Source organism: Typopeltis vanoorti, chromosome 12 (assembly GCF_054136105.1).
Source record: "Typopeltis vanoorti isolate ZY-2024b chromosome 12, IOZ_Tvanoo_1.0, whole genome shotgun sequence".
NCBI classification, from domain to species: domain Eukaryota; kingdom Metazoa; phylum Arthropoda; class Arachnida; order Uropygi; family Thelyphonidae; genus Typopeltis; species Typopeltis vanoorti.
This window is the reverse complement of record NC_143560.1, coordinates 21,608,250-21,627,290: the sequence shown is the minus strand read 5'-3', so window position 1 is coordinate 21,627,290 and position 19,041 is coordinate 21,608,250. Positions and strand designations below refer to the sequence as shown.

The 19,041-nt window shown below is 33.5% G+C and overlaps 1 protein-coding gene across 1 annotated transcript in view; it reads right to left on the bottom strand.

Moving 5' to 3' along the window:
• The window catches only part of MBD-like (methyl-CpG-binding domain protein 2), a 90,587-nt gene that overhangs the window by 15,076 nt on the left and 56,470 nt on the right, over positions 1–19,041 (bottom strand). Inside the window, exons 4-5 of the mRNA XM_090401466.1 lie at positions 15,577–15,731; positions 7,106–7,206 (exon numbers count right to left, since the gene is read on the bottom strand). Of these exons, the coding sequence (XP_090257592.1) occupies positions 7,108–7,206; positions 15,577–15,731 (254 nt within the window). The 3' untranslated portion in view covers positions 7,106–7,107. The remainder of the gene's footprint in view (positions 1–7,105; positions 7,207–15,576; positions 15,732–19,041) is intronic.

The following is a 19,041-nucleotide window of genomic DNA, read 5'->3' as shown; positions in this document are numbered from 1 at the left end:
TTTAGAAAGATTTCTTGTATTAATTAACAATATAAAAAATTTTCTTGATGAAAAAGGAGATATTTATCCACAATTGAGTGATAAAAGATGGTTGTTACACTTATCATTTTTAGTAGATTTCTGTATGAAATTAAGCAATTTAAATTTAGAGTTACAAGGTAGAGATAAAAATTTAATTGACATGTTAAGTTCAATAAAAACTTTCCAACTATACTTACTTTTATTAAAAAAAAATATAAATGACCGTGAATTTAGACATCTCCCATATTTATTAAAATTTTTTGAACAAAATCAAGAAATGCTTCGCTATGATTTAAAAGAATTTATTCGTGAAATAGAATTGAGGAAGAAATAAATTCAAGATTTAAAGATTTTAATATAACTGAAATGATTGCATCTTTTATCTATAATCCATTTCAAGAAAACTTGAACATCACAGAAATTTCAAATAAAATTAGTGGGCTGTTTGATATAAACCAAGCTGAAGTAGAACTTGAAATAATAAACATTCAGAATAGTTTACATTTAAAATCAATAAACAATGAAGTCATTTGGAAGTATGCATATGAAAAATTCCCAATATTAACTGATATTGCGCGAAAAATTCTGTCGTGTTTCTTACATACTTGTCAGAATCCACTTTTTCAAATATGACCACCATAAAAAATCAATTAAGAAACCAAATTACAAATGATCATTTGGATGATTGTCTGTGATTGGCCACTTCTTCATATTAACCTAACTATGAAAATATTGCGAGGTCCAAACAATGCCAAATTTCACATTAACTTTTTTTATTTTTTTTTTATTTTTATTTTTTATAATCAACCAGCATTTCCTCTAACTTGTGAGTTTGTAATCAATCTGTTGTTTTTAATAACTTTGGTTTACCAAAATAGAGAAATAAATATTTTATTCCAATATATATATATATTTTTTTTTGTTGTATTAAAATAATTAAAAGTGATAAATAAATTTTTAAATACACAAATAAAGTTTTTAGTTGTTTATTTGTGGGTAATCAGATACCAGGTTGGGGGAGCGTGATCTATATAAGAGAGTAGATCGCCGAATAACTTATATATAAGAGAGTAGATCACCGAATAACTTTTTATAGAAAAGTAGCGCACGTAGTAAAAAAGGTTGAACACCATTGGCCTAGAGACTGGAAAGAGTGAGTGAGATACTGCCTTTAAAGAAGGAACATATAAAGGACTAAAAGACCTACTGATCTCTAATGCATCCAAGATTTTACTAAAAATTATTCTAAATAAGATTGAAGCCAAAGTCAAGGCCGAGATGCTTGACTAACAGGCAGTTTTCAGGAAAGGCAAGGATATTAGAAATCAGATCCTCCAGACTAACACATATCATCAAAGTAGAGAGTTCGGACTTCCTTTGGTGATGTGCTTCACAAACTATTCAAAAGCTTTGTATTTTGTACAGTGTTCAACCAGGAGAAATTATGGGAAGTAAGCTAACTTGTGCAGTGAGCAAGAGACTACAGTGAGAACTGGTATAAGGTCAGTAAATCTGAATATCTGGGATCTGTCATCAATGTAAAGAAATGCTATTATGAAAACAGGGTTGGCCAGTGGTACTTTTCAGCCAGAGCCATGCTTTTAAACAATTTCTCTGTGCTCTGGATTCAATTTCTCCAGTCTGACAAACTCTTTATTTGTATTTTTTGCAAGAAATGATGGATATACTTTATTCAAAGTTTTTTCCACTGGGTTATACTATAAATTAGAGATGCCAAGAAATTATATTATTGGTTTAATGTAAGTGTAAGCAAACAAAGTTTGCACGTGAAGTAACTTCACGACTGGGCAACTCATATATAGAGGCTAATGACTTTACATCACTTGCCTTAGTATCCGATAATGTAAAGCACATATCTTTATTGCCTCGATGGACCTGTGATTTCAGTCAGGATTTCTCCATGACTGCAGGTCGTAAAGAGTCCAGCTATTCCTGTCTTGGGCCTTTCTTCTCCGTTTTCTTCCAACTTTCTTAATCATTAGATCTTCCCACCTTAAGGCTGGTCTTCCAGGTTTCCTTTCAGTATCTCTCGGATACCAATTTGTTACTCTGACTGTCCATCTGTTGTCTCTCATTCTGGCGAGATGTCCTGCTCATCTACTTTTGCTGTTGTAGATTGCTTTTATTACGTCTTTGAGTCCAGACTTCTTCCTGATTTCTGTATCTTATTACGTGGTCTATTTTATTTATATTGCACGTTGAGTTATTATTAAGCTTTGCTCTTCTTTTAAAGTTTCACTGCCATAAGTTAATGCTAGTAGGACGTGGCTATTGAAAAGATGGGCTCTTATTTCTATATCTATGTTTTGGTTGGTGATTGTTGATTTTATTTTGTTGAAGGCTATCCAAGCAGCTCTTTTATTCCTTGCTATTTCATTTGATATGTTGTTATTCATTTTTATGGATTATAAGAGGTAGATGTAATCTTAACTTTTTCAATGGTGTGGGATTCTAGAGTGATTGTATAATCTTTACAGTATTCGTTTTTTCATCCATCTTGTTTTGTCTGGATGTATTTCCAATCCAATTTTTTGGCAGTTTTGGCTCATTCAGCATTGATTCTAAGAGTTCGGGGGAGTGAGATATTAATACCACATCGTTGGCGAATAATAGGATATTTAACATTTTACCATGAATGTTTATTTCACCTTTCATGTCAGTTTTTCAAATGATGCTGTCCAGAGTAGATGTGAAGACATTAAGTGATAAGACATTGCCCTGGCATACTTCTCTACTTGATTTAATTTTAATCAGGTGACTTAAAAGAGTGATATTTGTTGTGCCTTCTTTGTAGATATATTTTATGAGCTGAATATATGCTATTTCTACTCCTTGTTCTATTAAAGCTTGGAATACTGCATTATGTTCAACAGAGTCAAATGCCTTTTTAAAATCTATAAAAAGAAGACAAAGTGGAATCTGGTATTCTCTGCATCTTTCTGTTAGCTGAGTAATAGTTTGAATGTGATCTATTGTTGAAAAGCCTGTTCTTTGTAGCTATTTTCATTGATCGAGGTTTGTATTCTGTTCAGGATGATTCTGGCGAATATTTTATATGTGTATGATAATAGGCAGATGGTCTATAATTACTGATGTCTTCTTTATTACTTTTTTTATGCAGAATTATTGTCTTTGATGTTTTCCATTCAGTAGGTGCTTTCCTTAATTGTATATATTGAGTAAATCTTTCTGCTAGAGTTTTAAAGAGTACTTGTCCCCTTTTTTCAATTCATTCAGATTTTATACTGTCAATTCCTGGTGATCAGTCATTTTTCATATGGTGGATAGCCATTTTGACTTCTTCAGGTAGGACAGATGTATTTCCAAATTTTCATCTGGTAGTAGAGCTGTGACTTCTTTAGATGAATAAAAGTTCTCATAAAATGATTTTATTAATTTTTTAATTTCACCTCTGTTTGTGTGTCTGTTTCCTTGATTGTCTATGAAGGCTGATGGTGGTGGTTGCTTTAGACTTATTTCTTTTTCTACTACTTTTTTAGGCTACTGCGGAGCCTAGCTGCGTCTGACAATTTTGTCATTCTATATATATTATAGTCATCTTTGATGTTCTGCCTCAGTCGTTTACAGATAATTTTATATTCTAAACGGTCTTTTCCTGTATCTTTCAGTATTCTTCTTTTCTTCAATAGTTCTACTGTTCTTGCTGATAGGCGTTCCCTCGTCTTAGGAGGAAATTCATAGGAGACTCTTTCTTTGCAGTTCAATAAATAATTATTAAAGTTTGTTAAATCTTTGTTGATTTCTTTTTTTTTAATTTTCAGTTGGTTTCTTCCACATTTTTTCTAAATTCTTCTGAGTTTATCTATTTTGAGCGTTTTTTATGGTTGGACTGTGCTCATATGCTTTCCTCAATTTTTTTAGCTTATTTTGAGGGGGGTTCTTATTAGACAGTGGTCTGAATAAATATCGCAGTAGTTTTTCCAATGACTCAACATTTTTTATCATTCTTTTGCAATTTGTTAGAATGAAATCAATTTCATTTCTTGTCTCTCCATTTGGGGATTGCCAAGTCTTTTTCCAGTTCTCTTTTTAAAAAAAACTATTCATAATGTAAAGCCTTTCTACTTCAACAAATTCTGCCAGGAGTTCGCCTCATTCATTTCTTTCTCCTTTCCTCCACAGTCCAATGTATTTTTCTTCAATAGATCCTGTACCAATCTTTGCATTGAAATCCTCACACACTATACTGCATGTTGTTTGTAGCGTTCATAGAAGTTTTTTATTTCTTCTTTGTCAGCTGTTGAAGTAGGTGCATAGACTACTATTATTTTTATTGTTACTGATTCTCCTATTTTTAATTTTAGTGTTCCTAGTCATTCAGAATGGATTGTGCAAGAAATAATATTTTTAGTTAGCTTTTCGTTTATGATGAAGCCAACTCCTCCAGCCCTTGTAGCGTTATCTGAAGGTCCCAGGAAAATTTGGTTGCCATTGTTCCATTTTGCTGTTAATTCAGAACTTCTTTGGGTTTCACAAATAGCAAAGACATCAAACTTTGTTTTGCAATTATCGAAATAGGAAATCACTCTGGGAGTCGGAAGACAGAGTTTGAGTGTTGAAAGAACCAATAAATAAGGTCAAATTTCCAGATAGTGGTCTACCTTCCTCTGTGGGATTCTTAGCATCCCCTGCTCTTGCAGGTTTCTCACTACCACCTTGGTGGGATTGCTTGCAAAGAACCATGCAGGAGTGGGCGGCTTTTTCTTCTTCTACTTGCTGGCATCTTTACAGTGGTCTACAGCACTGAAATCACCTTTGGTCCATGGCTCCTTATTCATTATTCGGAGCTGCCCGCTTGTGCTTCCCTCATCCACCACCTGAGGGACGTGCTTGGTAGAGGGTGAGGTCCCCTACCAAGCATGTATAATGTATAAAGCATGTATAATGCTATGCTTTATGGGAAGGGTCATTACCCAGACCGGTTTTGACCTTTATTGAAGTCTCATCAGTGGGAGCCAGACCCAGAAGTGATAGCAAGGTTGAAGTAATGCACAAGTCATATTTCCATATAGAAGTACAAGTATATGCATATACTAAGGCAAGTGATGTGAAGTCATTAGCCTCTATACACGAGTTGCCCAGTCATGAAGTTACTTCATGTGCAAACTCTGTTTGTTTACACTTGGAAAAAGAATTAAACCAAGAATATGATTTCTTGGCATCTCTAATTTATACTTTATCCAAGATTTAAATCAGCAGTGTGTGACTGAAATCTTATCACTGCATGTTTGGCTTACTTGAACTGACCACATGATTATCCCCTCCCTTATCCAACTACTTATGAATATGAAGTGATATAAATTGACTAGTTCTGTTTTAGCATTGTCATCATTATTATTATTATCGTTATGTGACACGTCCAAGGGCTCGTTTTGCAGGAGGGCACTCTACTCCACTCTGCTATTACTTATTTCTCCTAATACACACAACTACCATCAATGCCATCTACTGCCCATCACCACCACCATCAACAGTATTTTTTGTCTGTAAATTGTGTGTGTTCTGAAGGCCAATTTGCCTGTGCGCAGGATGCAAAATCAAAATTTCTAGGGGGAAACCCTGCTACTTCTGTATGAAATTGGCTAACTCACTTGTAATGACAAGAATCAAACTTAGAGAGAGAGTGGAAGTTTGAGAATGTGGACCCAGATAATTTGGTTTTAGGAATTTTAAGGATATTTGACAGTCGAAATATATTAATAGAAGATTCTGAAAAGGAAGCGTAACAGATTGAATCCTTTAACTGGAAGAGTTGAGACTGTTGACAAGCTAATAGTAAATAAAAGAAGATATCACACAGACATTCTATTTCAACATTTGAAGAAACTCAAAAGGGAAAGTTTCCTGTTTTGTCTCAAGGATGCTGGTGATATTAATTATTTTATCAGAACAAGTGAAATCTGATACTGTAAAGTGGCCTTATGAAACTTTAGGGACATATAAAGTAGTAAAAGAAATAGGTTTTTCTCTGGTAATAAATTTGTGTTCTTGCAATAATGTTTCCTGAGGTAAGAATAATTATACTCAGTGAAACAGTGAAGATGAATGGAAAAAAGTATGCCAAATAAAGAAACACTGCATAGTCCAAAGGAAGTTAATAAGTTTCATATTTTGAAAAAGTCTGATAAAGAACTCACTCTAATGAACATTTATTGCTTTGTAGGAATTTGTTGTGAAAAGCAAAACATTCAGTCTAGTAGACTGATTAAGCACATGTTACCAAAGCAGTAACAGAATGAGTCAGTGAGAGAATGATTTTTATCCTTTAAAGTAAAGGATATCTCTATAGTATAGTTTCTTTAGAAGGCCTTGGACCAAAATAGTTGTACAGTTATTGATTTAGTTATATTTACAATGTCCATACATAGTGTTTTAGTTTTATCAAATATATATTTTTTTTTAATTTGTTTTTAGGCCAATCAATTTTTGGACTCTAAAAATTATAAAGTTAATTTGATTGGATTGAACTCTTATATATTTACTTAACACTCGGTGTAAAAGACAGTCTCTTTACAGAGATATAAATTAAATGGCACAGAGAACAGGAATTTTAACATAACTGTTCAAACTGATGACTGGAAACCACAGAGTTCTGAGAAAAATTAGGAGAGTGAGCTGATGGCATCAATAGCAGAATCATATTAAAAATGAAGATATCAGAAGGGAACTGGCATTGTCAGTATTTAGAGATGTGTAAGCATAGTTAATCTCAGGTGGTGTTTTCACACCAGAATGGAAAAGAAAAGGTTAGCAAAACTGGTATTTGATGATATAGCCATTCTCCAGTATTGCCAGATCTTACATGATATGTAAGATCTGGCAATACTGGAGTCATGACATAAGACTAATTTGGAGGAAAGCTGTTGATAAGGAGTTAATAAAGTTAACTTTTCATGTACTACTACTACTACTACTACTGTAGGATCCTGAACTCATGAGGATACATATTATGAATTTGATAATGAAATGGATGTTTAATCAAGGCAGTACACATCTCTAGTAAAATCTACGAACTTAAATAAAAATCAAATTACCCACTAACTTTTATGCAGAGAAGTCATTTAAAGCTTCTTCCAGTTTCTTTCTTGCTTGCTGAACTTTTTCCTCCTGCTTTCTGATATCATCATCTGTTACAATGAGTGCCTTTAATAAAAAAAAAAAAAAAAATTAAATGCTATTTCAGATATAACTTTAATCATGTGAGCAATACATGTTTACTTAAATATCACAAGTTAAAAAAATTATTCCTTTCACCAAATATAAATAAATAAGATCACACTGTAGAGATGAAATTTTGGCTGTGTTTCTGAAATTAAATTGTAAATATATAATTTCTATGCAAACAGTACCATCAAGTATATAAAAAAGGAGAAAATAAATATTTATTGCTATTATTTTATTTTTTCATGAATCACATTCACAAAGGTTGTTAACGTATAGTACATCAGTATTAGTTCTAGGGATAAGGTAAGAGTTAGATAATTGGAAATCCTACTCCAGAGACCAAAGATGGAACATTTTAAAGCAACTATTACTACTGCAGGCCTTGAATAAACAAGATCTCATACTAGGCAATGAAATTCATCTCCCACCCAAAAAATGTTTGCAAGCATCTGTGACCACAATGAGATTGGAATCCAAGAGACTATTAGAGAGCGGATATGATAATCACTCAGTCAATCAGGCTGGCTTTATGTAAGAAATGCACCATTTTAAAATGCTAAATCAACAGAAAGGGGGGGGGGGGGAGAAATACATGCAAAAAGTAATGCAATAGAGCCTTTGAAAGAAGAAATAAAATGCATAACAATACAAGGAACCTAGTATTTTGCTTGTACTGAGCAGATGAATTTAAGCTTTTGTGAACTGTTTACTTATGCACAGCTCAAAGAATAATAATATAGAAATTGATTTAAGCAAAATGGGAACCAAGTCTTATTTTTAAGATAAAGCAAAAAATAATTTTCACAAAATGAAATTAAAGCTACATGCAAAAGTAGGCAAGTAAGTATTAATGATATACGAAGTAACACTTAGCTTCTTTAGCATGGTATAGACGAGTCCTTTGGTTGAAAAGATCTGGGTTCAAATCCTGTCTACGAGTTGAGGAACATTTATCAGGTCTTTTCTCCTGGAAGCTCAGGTTTTTTTTTTGTCCCTCGGAAAAGGCAAATCGGCCCCACTAACACATATTTTACAGACATAAAATACTTACCCACTAGAAGTATGCAGCAGAGGAATGGCAAGCCAGCTGATTAAAATGCCTAAAATCCCTAATCAGAGGACTCAACCCTTCTTGAATGGATGAGAAAAAGGTGGAGGGATGGAAATAACATATTATATGGTCTGGAGATTTAATTAAAAAACATGATTGATGACCATGTTACACTTAGTTTTCTGGGCACTACAACCAAACATTAAATGAATGACTGCAATATTAATAACAGTTTTCCATGTAGCAGCGAGTTTGAAGCTATACGGTGTGAGGTGGAGTCTAACAAGATCAAGCACATGGTGGGATGTTGCTACAGACTTAGTGGATCAGATGATAGCAGTGGGCACTACAACCAAACATTAAATGAATGACTGCAATATTAATAACAGTTTTCCATGTAGCAGCGAGTTTGAAGCTATACGGTGTGAGGTGGAGTCTAACAAGATCAAGTACATAGTGGGATGTTGCTACAGACTTAGTGGATCAGCTGATAGTAACAATGAAATGCATCACCAAATAAACCGAATGGGTCCTAAATGATTAATCATCATATGTGGCTTTAATTATCCAAATACTCATTGGGTAGCAGTGAAATCTCATAAAAACAATGAAGCTGAATTTACTGAGCTGTTGCGTTACAATTTCAGGTCTAATACCCGGTTATGGTGTTGGGGGGGGGGGTTCAGTAAAAGATGTGACAGTTCTGCCTCTAGTTGGTAACAGTGATCATTGCTGTACTAACCTGGGAAGTGGCTAAGCACAACAATATTGCATTTAGAAAAGACTACATGCTAAATTTCAAAGCACAAAATTATGACCAAATGAAAATAAAACTAGGTTTAATTCCATAGCATCAGCTGCTAGATGGAAATATGAAAAAAAATATATATATATACACACATACACACATATATACATACACACATCAATGATGCAATATCAGAATGTGTCCCTAGAGTCCAACTAATAAACAGGGTTGGGAATGAAATGGATGTGCAATATTAATAAGAAATTCTTAATAAAAAAAGATGTGGAAGGAATAGCATGTGCATAAGGTTGATTTCAGTTATGAAAATTATAAGGCATATGCCAGAAAAATTAAAACTAGTATGGAAAGCTAAGAGTGAGTATGAAAATAAACTGGTTCTGCAAGATAAAAACAATTCAAAAGAATAACACTTGTCAATGCAGATGGTATACATGTAGCAGATACAGAAGACATATTTCAAAATAATGAGTGTCCGTTTTGCCAAAAGTTATCAACGTGATGTATGCAACTTAGAGATCAATGCTACCTCTACAGAGGAAGAAACTTAGATGTATGAGGAGGAGATACCAGAGCTGCTACATAAACTGAACATGAAGTCGACAATAGGGATAGATGGGACAACACAGTAAATAGGTGATGCATTGCATCTGGATGCCTTCTTCAAGGGGAGCTGAAGTGAGAAGAAAAAATAAAATAAAAACACATTTTAATATTAGATTTTATTAAATATGGATATGCAATAAATATATTGTAATAAATACTGTACCTTTTAATAACATTTAACAAAAACTGCAAGTTGTTTTTCACTATGCATAGTATAGAGCTGGCGGAAGCACTAGACGAGCTGGGGCTTGTCCAGGGCATCACGTTTTAGGGGCGCCCTTACACTACAGACTTTTTTTTTTTTTACATGCAATGCGCATTCTCCAGTTAGACGTGAGGAGCACACGTGTATCGTCTTAACCTCTATTATGAAGTGACATTTGGGCATTTCTTCCTTTCATTTGTAAATCATCGAATTGTTGATTGCTAAACACATAGTGAATGTGTAGTTAATTCACACTAAGGTAAGTAGATTCAAAATTTATAAATCAAAGAAAAATTTGTGCATTTCTTTAAGTATTTATTTTTATTTACATTTATTTTTTATGTCTTACCAAATTTTTTGTTCAATAGATTTTTTATTTCAGAATGGAACTCCTGGAACTGAATTATAAATCTTATTTTCTACTGATTTGAAGGTTTTCACAGACAGTATTCAATGTCTATTACTTCATTTTACTGTTTGATAAAAGAAGTAAACCAATAATATTATTTTCAAATGAAACAGATACTTCTAATCCAGGACTATTTCTTTTCAATCTACAATCATTTGTTCAACTGTCTGTTGACATTATTCTAAGTCTTAGAAAAAATTCTATTCTACGTTTTCACCATATAAAAAGCGTTTACATGTATGCAACAAAAAAAAAAGTTCACCAGTGTTAAGTTTTATTTTTTTCTTAAAAATTTTCAAATATAAGGACTTTTATTGCTGCTGGAAATAACTTTTGTCTTAGAAATACTAAACAATAATCTTCTCAGCTGAAGCTAAAGGCTAAGATTACTCTTAATATTATTGAGAAAGAAAGACCACTTCAGAAGTCACATTAAAGAGCTTCAAGCAGTAGTGCATAATATATCAGCAATGTCTTGTTTTGTTTTCAATTATATACTAAATAGAAATACCAATATTTCATTTATAGTCTGATACAATGCTTATGTCAAAACAATTTCTTCATTTATAATAATCACAATTTCACTTTTATTATTGAAAACTTATAAATTATTTGATGCAGTTATTTAAGAAAGAAACAAATATTTGAATTAAAAAAAAAAAAAAAGTGCATATGTGTTGCATAAGCCAACTTTTTTTTTGTGTGTGTGTGTGTGGTGGGGGGAGACTCTCCTATTTATCCTGCTGACGTTTGAAATAATTTATTTTCAAAACCGTTCACAAGATAATTGTTACAAACGTAAATCACTTAGGGGAGCATACTTATACATTTTAATGTAAAACTGCAGTAAAAGTAAGCTACTTCAAATATAGCTACCTATTTTGTCACCTATTTAAACTAGCAGTAAATGTCTTTTCTAAATATGCAGTGATTTCTTCTTTGTACTAAAAGAATATTCCAGATGATGATGATGATAATAATAATAATAAGAAGAAAATATGTAGTATTTTCTTTTTCATTGAGTGGAGATTTTAGAATGAAGTGTAATTTATAATGTTTTTTTTTTTTTTTCTTCTTTTAAAGAAAGTGCACATGATTATTTTCTTGCCATTTTTGTCAACTGAACACCAGAAATAATGAGAATGACTAACTATAACGGATTTGTAACATTTATAACCTCCTGACTTAGAAGAACGAACCCGTATTATCTGGAATTTCCTCCAGATAATTTAAGTGTAATTTATAATGTACTTTCTTTGCTTTTTTTCCTTTTAAATAATAATAATAATAATGTTGACTTGGAATGTCCATTAGGATATTCCAAGTCAACATTTTGGTTGTTTCCAAGATACACACACACACACACACACACACACACATTTTGAAAGCCATGTTACAAAAAAGATTGTGTAACATGTCTGGAAATGCTAATTTCCACGCTTGTGTTAAACAATTGTTTTAAAATATTTTGAAAAAAAAAAAAAATGCTATCAAGCAAAATTTATTGCAATAAATAAGGTTCGAGCATTACTTTTTATTTTACCTTGCACTGCTACGATGTGCAAGGTAAAATAATTGCATGTCACGTTATTATGCTTACAGATTTAGATATATTGCTGCTGCTTGAGAACAACTCTTTCTGCTTTTATGAACAAGACGTAAAATTGCATTACATTCTTTTTTCAAGGCTAATTTTAAAATATCACAAAATTATATTCAGTAGTATTTCAAATGAACTCGCATTTGAAAAACGAAACAAATTGTTATTATTATAATAACAATAATGCTGTTTCTTTACCATTGTAAAATAACCTTTCATGAGTGGAAGCAACATAAATAAATATGTATATGAAGAAATTATGAGACGTCCTATACAGAAATGATTAGTTTGTTTTGAAGTATTCTAAATTTCTTCTCCCTGCTGCCACAACCGCTCATGGTAACTGAATTATAAATATCTACTTTCTTCTAATTTAGTACTTCATACTTTTCACAGTATATACACTTTGCATTTGATCTGATTAAAGATTTTCATATTATTATCTATAAAACAAAGGTGTCAAAGCGCATCCTTCATGCGATCTGTGAAGTATTCTACGAAATTTGATTTTGAGCAAAACTAAAAATAACATAATCTGGAACGTTGACAGCCTGTTTTTTTTTTCTTCAAAATATTTTAAATAATTATCTTGAATTACGTTCTTCCAGAACAAATAAAATGTATTGTCTACTAGTCAAAATTAGCACAAAAAACTGAAATTATATTGGTCTTCCAAGGTAATGCAATATTCCAGTGAATAAAGTATGCAAGGATCTCTTAATTTGTCTTAGCATTGAAACTTGTACAATAAAAGGAGAAAATAAAAATAATTTCAATATTTTTAATCTATCCAATATAACTGAAAGTTCAGTTACCCAGCACAGAACAAGGAACTACGTTTCTTGCGAAAGGCCACTGGGACGCAGCTGTGATTGTGAGATAATCTGGTTAAGTGTTCTCTTCAGCGTGAAGGATTATCGTACATTCAAATGGACATGATGGCCAAGTTGCACTTCTTATCCATGTTCTTTCAACAGAGAGCACACATTGTATCCAGATTTTGCTGGACGTGTGTATATATATATATATATATATAGATGTCCTGGCCAGTTGGGAGGTTAATATATATATATTTTTTCAAAGTACACACTTTTTCGTGAAAAAATGTGTTTTGATTTCATAACATTTAAATTTTAAGTACATTAAAAAAAGTGTGGGGCTTCAACTTAAAATTTCATCTGGACACCAGAACCCCTAGAGCCGGCACTGATTAAGATATCAGCATGGATGTTAAGCGTATTCAGCTGAACTGGCTGTGCCTTTGATCTGACTTACATAATTTGAGTCTCAGCACAGGGAAGATTCCAAGGAGTGGAAAGAATATATGATAATCCATTGCATAAGGATATTGCAAGATTGATGTATCTAATTATTGACTCTCTACATCAGTATCTCTGGAATAGGGAAGGGGTGAAGATTTTGGAAAAGTTGTTCAGAGAACACATACAGACATGGGTTGACAAAGAATCTAAATTTGTAATGAACAGCATGGATTTACTAAAGGAAGGTTATGTTTGAGTAACTTGAGTTTGAGTTCCCATTTTATAATCTGACAGTTGAGTTAGACAAGGGGAGGGGATAGATATACCACAATGCTTTTGGACTTTGCTAAAAGCTTTTGACAGGATTCAGCAAGGAAGACTGTTACATAGGAGGATACAGGATTCGATTACAGACTACTAGATGGATAAGAGAATGGCTGATTGACAGATATCAAAAAGTGGTATATGAGCAGGAGGAGGGGTTGGCTGAGTGGTTAGTATAATTGCTCTCAAGCCAATAGGTTATAGATTCAAATCCTGCCTTGAGCATGGATGCTTGTGATGTCCTTCATTTATACATATAATATATGCACTCTCCCAAGGTAGGATGGGTCACCATGGGAACAGATCTAGCCCTATACCCATTGGGGGGGGGGGGGGGGGGGAATTGACAAGATTTAAGGTGCCTAGTGGTTACCTCAGGGATTAGTCCTCGGTCCACTATTATTTACAATCTTTATATTAATGACAATTGGAAGGAGATGACAGTGGAAAGATAGAAAAGATAATCAGGAATGCAACTGACTTGTAATACTAGAATGATCTGAATAAGCTGGAAGTGTGGGCATGTGAAAATGGCTATCAGTTCTTCTTCTTCTCTGAAAGGATTAGGCATTTGCCTGTTCCAGCTCCACTTGTTCAATGTTATTAAATGTCAAGTTAAGCACTTTAGTGTAATGAGATATCCAATGGCATATTATATTGGCAGGATTATGCTACAGGAAACCAACCAGGCCAGATATGTTGGAGTTTAAGTAGATACAAAGTTGAAGTTCAGGAGACATATAGCAAAAATTGCAAATACAACTCAGAGGTTAAGAATAAGTAATTTTGCCTCTTTACAAGATATTGATATGACCTCATTTGGAATGCAGATCTGGTCTCTAGTTTACAAGGTAATGCAGACATAGTGGGGAGGGGGAGAGAGAGAGTGTGTGTAAAGATTATATTGGGACTGTGGAATATAGATTATGAGGAGATGTGTGCATTTGTGGACTGTAGACTAGCAGACAAGAGAATGAGAGGCAATATGATAGAGACCTACAAACTTCTGAAAGGGTCACAGAGAACCAGCAGATGGAATTTGAGAATGAATGCAGTCAAGAAAGATCTAATCAGGTTCATCACAAGTAAAGGCCCCTCATACCATGTCATCAACTTAATCTCAATAAATGGCTGATGCATGGTACTAACTGAGGTGACACCAAGACACACTGCACCAAATATGTATTCAAATAATTTGCTTGCACTACAACATTATGTCCAATTTGGTAAATTTTAATACAATTCTCACACAAATTAGGCAGTTACTAAATAAAATAACTCTACTGCTACTATTAATCCACTAAGATTTCAATATATAAAAATATTTAACATTTGTCATATTCTTTTCATTCATTTAGCATTATTGTAAATAAAGGAGTATTTCAAGGCATGATAAATAATCTCCCAACTCGCCCCCCCCAAAAAAAAGATGCATGTGCAATAAAATATCATTTTATTGCACATGCATCTGAACCTAATAGTAATGTTAACCTATCCTAACCCACTAGCAATTAAATTCCTGTATAGGACATGTTCCAAAGTCTGTCACTTCCACACTGCATGCCCCTGCTCGGTAAGTAGCTTTCTGAAAACTATGACTGATATTACTAAAAATCCCCAAAGTCCATACAAATCACTTTTACATTCATTTCAACATGGGCCTTAATACAAACAAATAATGGGCATATATACATGCATCTAAATCAGACTCCTTGCAAAACTTCAACTAGCTAGCAATCTTCACTAGTTAGAAATCCTTTCAAGAACCTCAATAATTCCTTTTGTCAATGGTAATACATATTCATCTATTTGACATGTAAGAGAATGACAAACCTAGAATTCCCTCTTTATCATCAGCTGTGGTTCAAAATTTACTTTCCAGAATCAAAGAGTGAGGTCAGAGTGGTATCAGAAACTACAGTGATAAGATGCTGATGCCACTAACACAAAATGTTCATCTACCCACAAGAATACTGAATAATCTGCACTATTCATCCAATCAATATTCAAGACATTTTCTTAACTAGTTCTCCTTCACTGAGTTTATACAGTATTGAATGGTTAAGCCTAATTAATTAAAGGAGATCATATTTAATATAACAAAGAAATTCTGTAAATTAACATACCTGCACTAAAGGCTGTTCAGGATTAACAAACACTCCAGGATTTTTTTCTAATACTGATCTTGATCCAGTTTGACCAATTATTGGTTGCCCGCTTACATGGAGTGCTGTAGCTATACTGCGAAGAAGCGTTTCTTCATTCAAATCAGGCCCCACACCTAAGCAAGAAACATATACATGATGCAAAACTTTTATTTAATAATTTCATTCCTGTTTATTTAGCTACTGCACAATTTTATAGTCAAAAATTGAATAAAATTTAAATATGTATTTTGTATCAACTCACGTATGAAGGATTTAATATAGCTATAATTTTCATTATTGGATTGCTACCAAGAATCAAAACTATTATAATATCTACTAAACACCTCCATGAAGTTCCAAGACTCATTGGAGGCTCCACCACCACCTACTGACTTCCAACTAAACACCTCCATGAAGTTCCAAGACTCATTGGAGGCTCCACCACCACCTACTGACTTCCAAACCCAATATACTATTTATCACTGAACCACAACTTACACTCTCTACAATAAGAACTCCCCTTAACTTTTCTCATTACATCTTCCATGATGTGTCAGGACTGATATTTCATGCGAGCCTGAAGCCATCCTTGAGAATCTCGATGAAAAAGAAAAAAGGGACGATGATAAAGAGATTCCACTCACTGCAGGATTAATTAAAGAAGGGCTTCAAATAGCTAGTAAATTGCAGTCATTTTCTTACACATGACCCAAATACGAATGAGCTGAACAGCTTAAACATGAACTGGAGTCATGTATGGTGCGATATGAAGAATTATACAAAGATCTAGTCAAAACAGGATCTCAACGATTAATTACAGAGTTCGTGGTAAAAAAAAAAAAAAATCAATCTTCAGAATTATTGGACATTAATGCTAATTTAGTTTCTTTTACTGAAGAAAATGTTTTGCCATTGTGGTATGAACAGGATTTGGACCTTTTCGAATTTCTGTTTTATTAGTGACACACTAATAAAACAGAAAGATACATATATACTTAAAATAAGTATTTAAAATAAAAAATATTCCATTAAAATTAAATAGTTTTATTCAATGATTTTTATATGTTTTGTTTGAAAATAACTCATTGTTTTTATCATGTTTTCATGTCTGGAACCATTCTTCTATGTTTTCATATGTACTGTATTCTTTTTTACCAGCTTTCATTTACACATTTTTTTTCTGGAACCAGTCTAGTATTCCATGGGAAGTTTTAGGTGCACCACTTTAAATACAACAGTATTCAAAGACTGGGCAGATTTCAGCCCAGTCTTTGAATACTGGGCTGAAATATTAGGCGTTGACTAGGAGAAAAGTACTGTTTGGAGTTTAAAAGAATATCAAGTTTTTTGGAGGCTGTGAACCTAAAAATTACAGGGTAGATTACATGTGAAGGTTAATCCAGAGATAACTGGTCCTGGTTGACAAGAGGAATGTTGTCAAAACAGAGAAAGGGGGGGGTAGGCATGGTCTTTCTTCTTGAAAATGAGACAGGATTGAGTTTTGGTAGCATTAAAAATTCACCACTTGCCCTCACCCAGCTTGGGAATGGCAAGGAAATCAGTGTTTAAATCATTGGTCAAAGAAGATCTTCAAATATGAGTTACTTCATCACTACCCAGTTTTGAAAAAAAGAGGAGTGGAGAGTGTGCTCAAAAGCAAAGCTATGAATAGGATTGAATGTCAGAGAGAAATGATCAGGTGCAAGTTCAGAGCAAAAGCTTGGAGTACAGCTAGAGGTATACTGTCAGGGTGACCACAAGACTTATTGGTATCGAGGCTACTGAATTTTTCTGATGTCCTTCTGGCAAAATTTCAGAGGTAACATACTGTGGATAGTTTTTTTTTTTAAATATCTGATCTACACATGAACTGCCAGAAGACCTGTTGCACATTAATGCCATATATGTGTGGGGGGGGCGGAAGAATAGAAAGGAGTGGGAATAAAAGCACTCATCCTGGAAAGAATAATTTCTATTACTAGATCAGAAAAGTAGGTACAATAATCAGACCAGAAATGAGGCAAAGAACTCCCAAAGGTCATCCTAGTTGGCACTGTTGTAGTGCCAGAGGATAGAAGGCTGAGAATGCCTGGGAGAAGGATGATGTGGGGGAAAAAAAAAAAAAAAAAAAAAAAAAAATGGAAACATTAATAAGGTTATAGTCAGACTTGCCAAGAGGAGAGCTAACATTGGCAGTGTATTTGGAGGGAGAGCTGGTTGGGTAAAGGTTTAAATTGGGAGAATGAAGAGAATTATCTGGAATTCTGGTGGGCTGAACAGATTGTTCAGCTGAACAGATTGTGATGATTGATGAACAAATTGTTCATCAATCATCACAACAATCATCACTAATGTCGACCATCAATTCATCAATATCTGCAGACTAAAAATCATTCTCCACCAACTGCATGTGCTAATCTCATGATATTGGGATATTCAGTTGTATGCAAAGGTATGGGATTTTTCTTTTACACACATTTCTGGTCAAGTAGCTTTCCAGCATGCATTTAAAGTTGATGGTTCAATTCTGATAATGCCAACTTAGCAAGTTTGATGCAATCCAAAATAGAAAATTTCTTCCACACATCAATAATTGTCAGTAAATTATCCTTATCTAGTTTATCCAAAATCTATTGGAATGTTCTTCTTATGTAGTAAGTTAGTTTTGAATGTAACGATCACACCCTGGTCTAGTGGTTGTATTAGGTGGCAGAAAACAAAATTCCACATTTGAGTGTGCTAAAACAGGATGGCCAGGCACATTGTATATAATCAATAAAACTTTAAAGTCTAGATTTTTTTTTCCATCAAATGGCATTTAACTTCTGGAACAAAACATTGATGGAACCTTTCATTAAAAATTTATTTTGTAACCCAACCTTTTATTGCCCATGGTCTTAGGGATCAATTAATGAGTAATAGTTTTAATATATGATCTCCTGAAGCATGCTGTAAAATAATAGTCAAATGATCCTCAACTGCTTTAAAGCCATCAACACTTTTTGGTGATTTTGTTATATAAGTTCTATTTGGCATTTTTTTCCAAAAAAGGCAGGTTTCATCTGCATTCAAAACTTGATCAGGAATGTAGCCACCATTTTCAATAATTTTGGACAGTTTTGAAAGAAATTCCCTAGCTGCCAGCTCATCTATAGATGCAGCTTCTTTTATTTTTACATTATGAAGCACGTATCTTTTGAGAAATTTTGTAAGCCAACCTGTGCTGCAGAAAAATCACAATTGTTGTTTGATGCCGTTGGCTCCTTTTCTTGAATCTGTTTGTACAACTGTAATGCTTTCTGTTTGATGTCATTTCTGTCTAAAGGTATTCCTTTTTTGTGAGCAATCTTCTTTCCACATTATCAAAGCCTTTTCCATCTTCACTTTTATAACGTCTTTCGTATATGATGACGACTTGGCACCTAACTTTGTTCCATAAAGAAC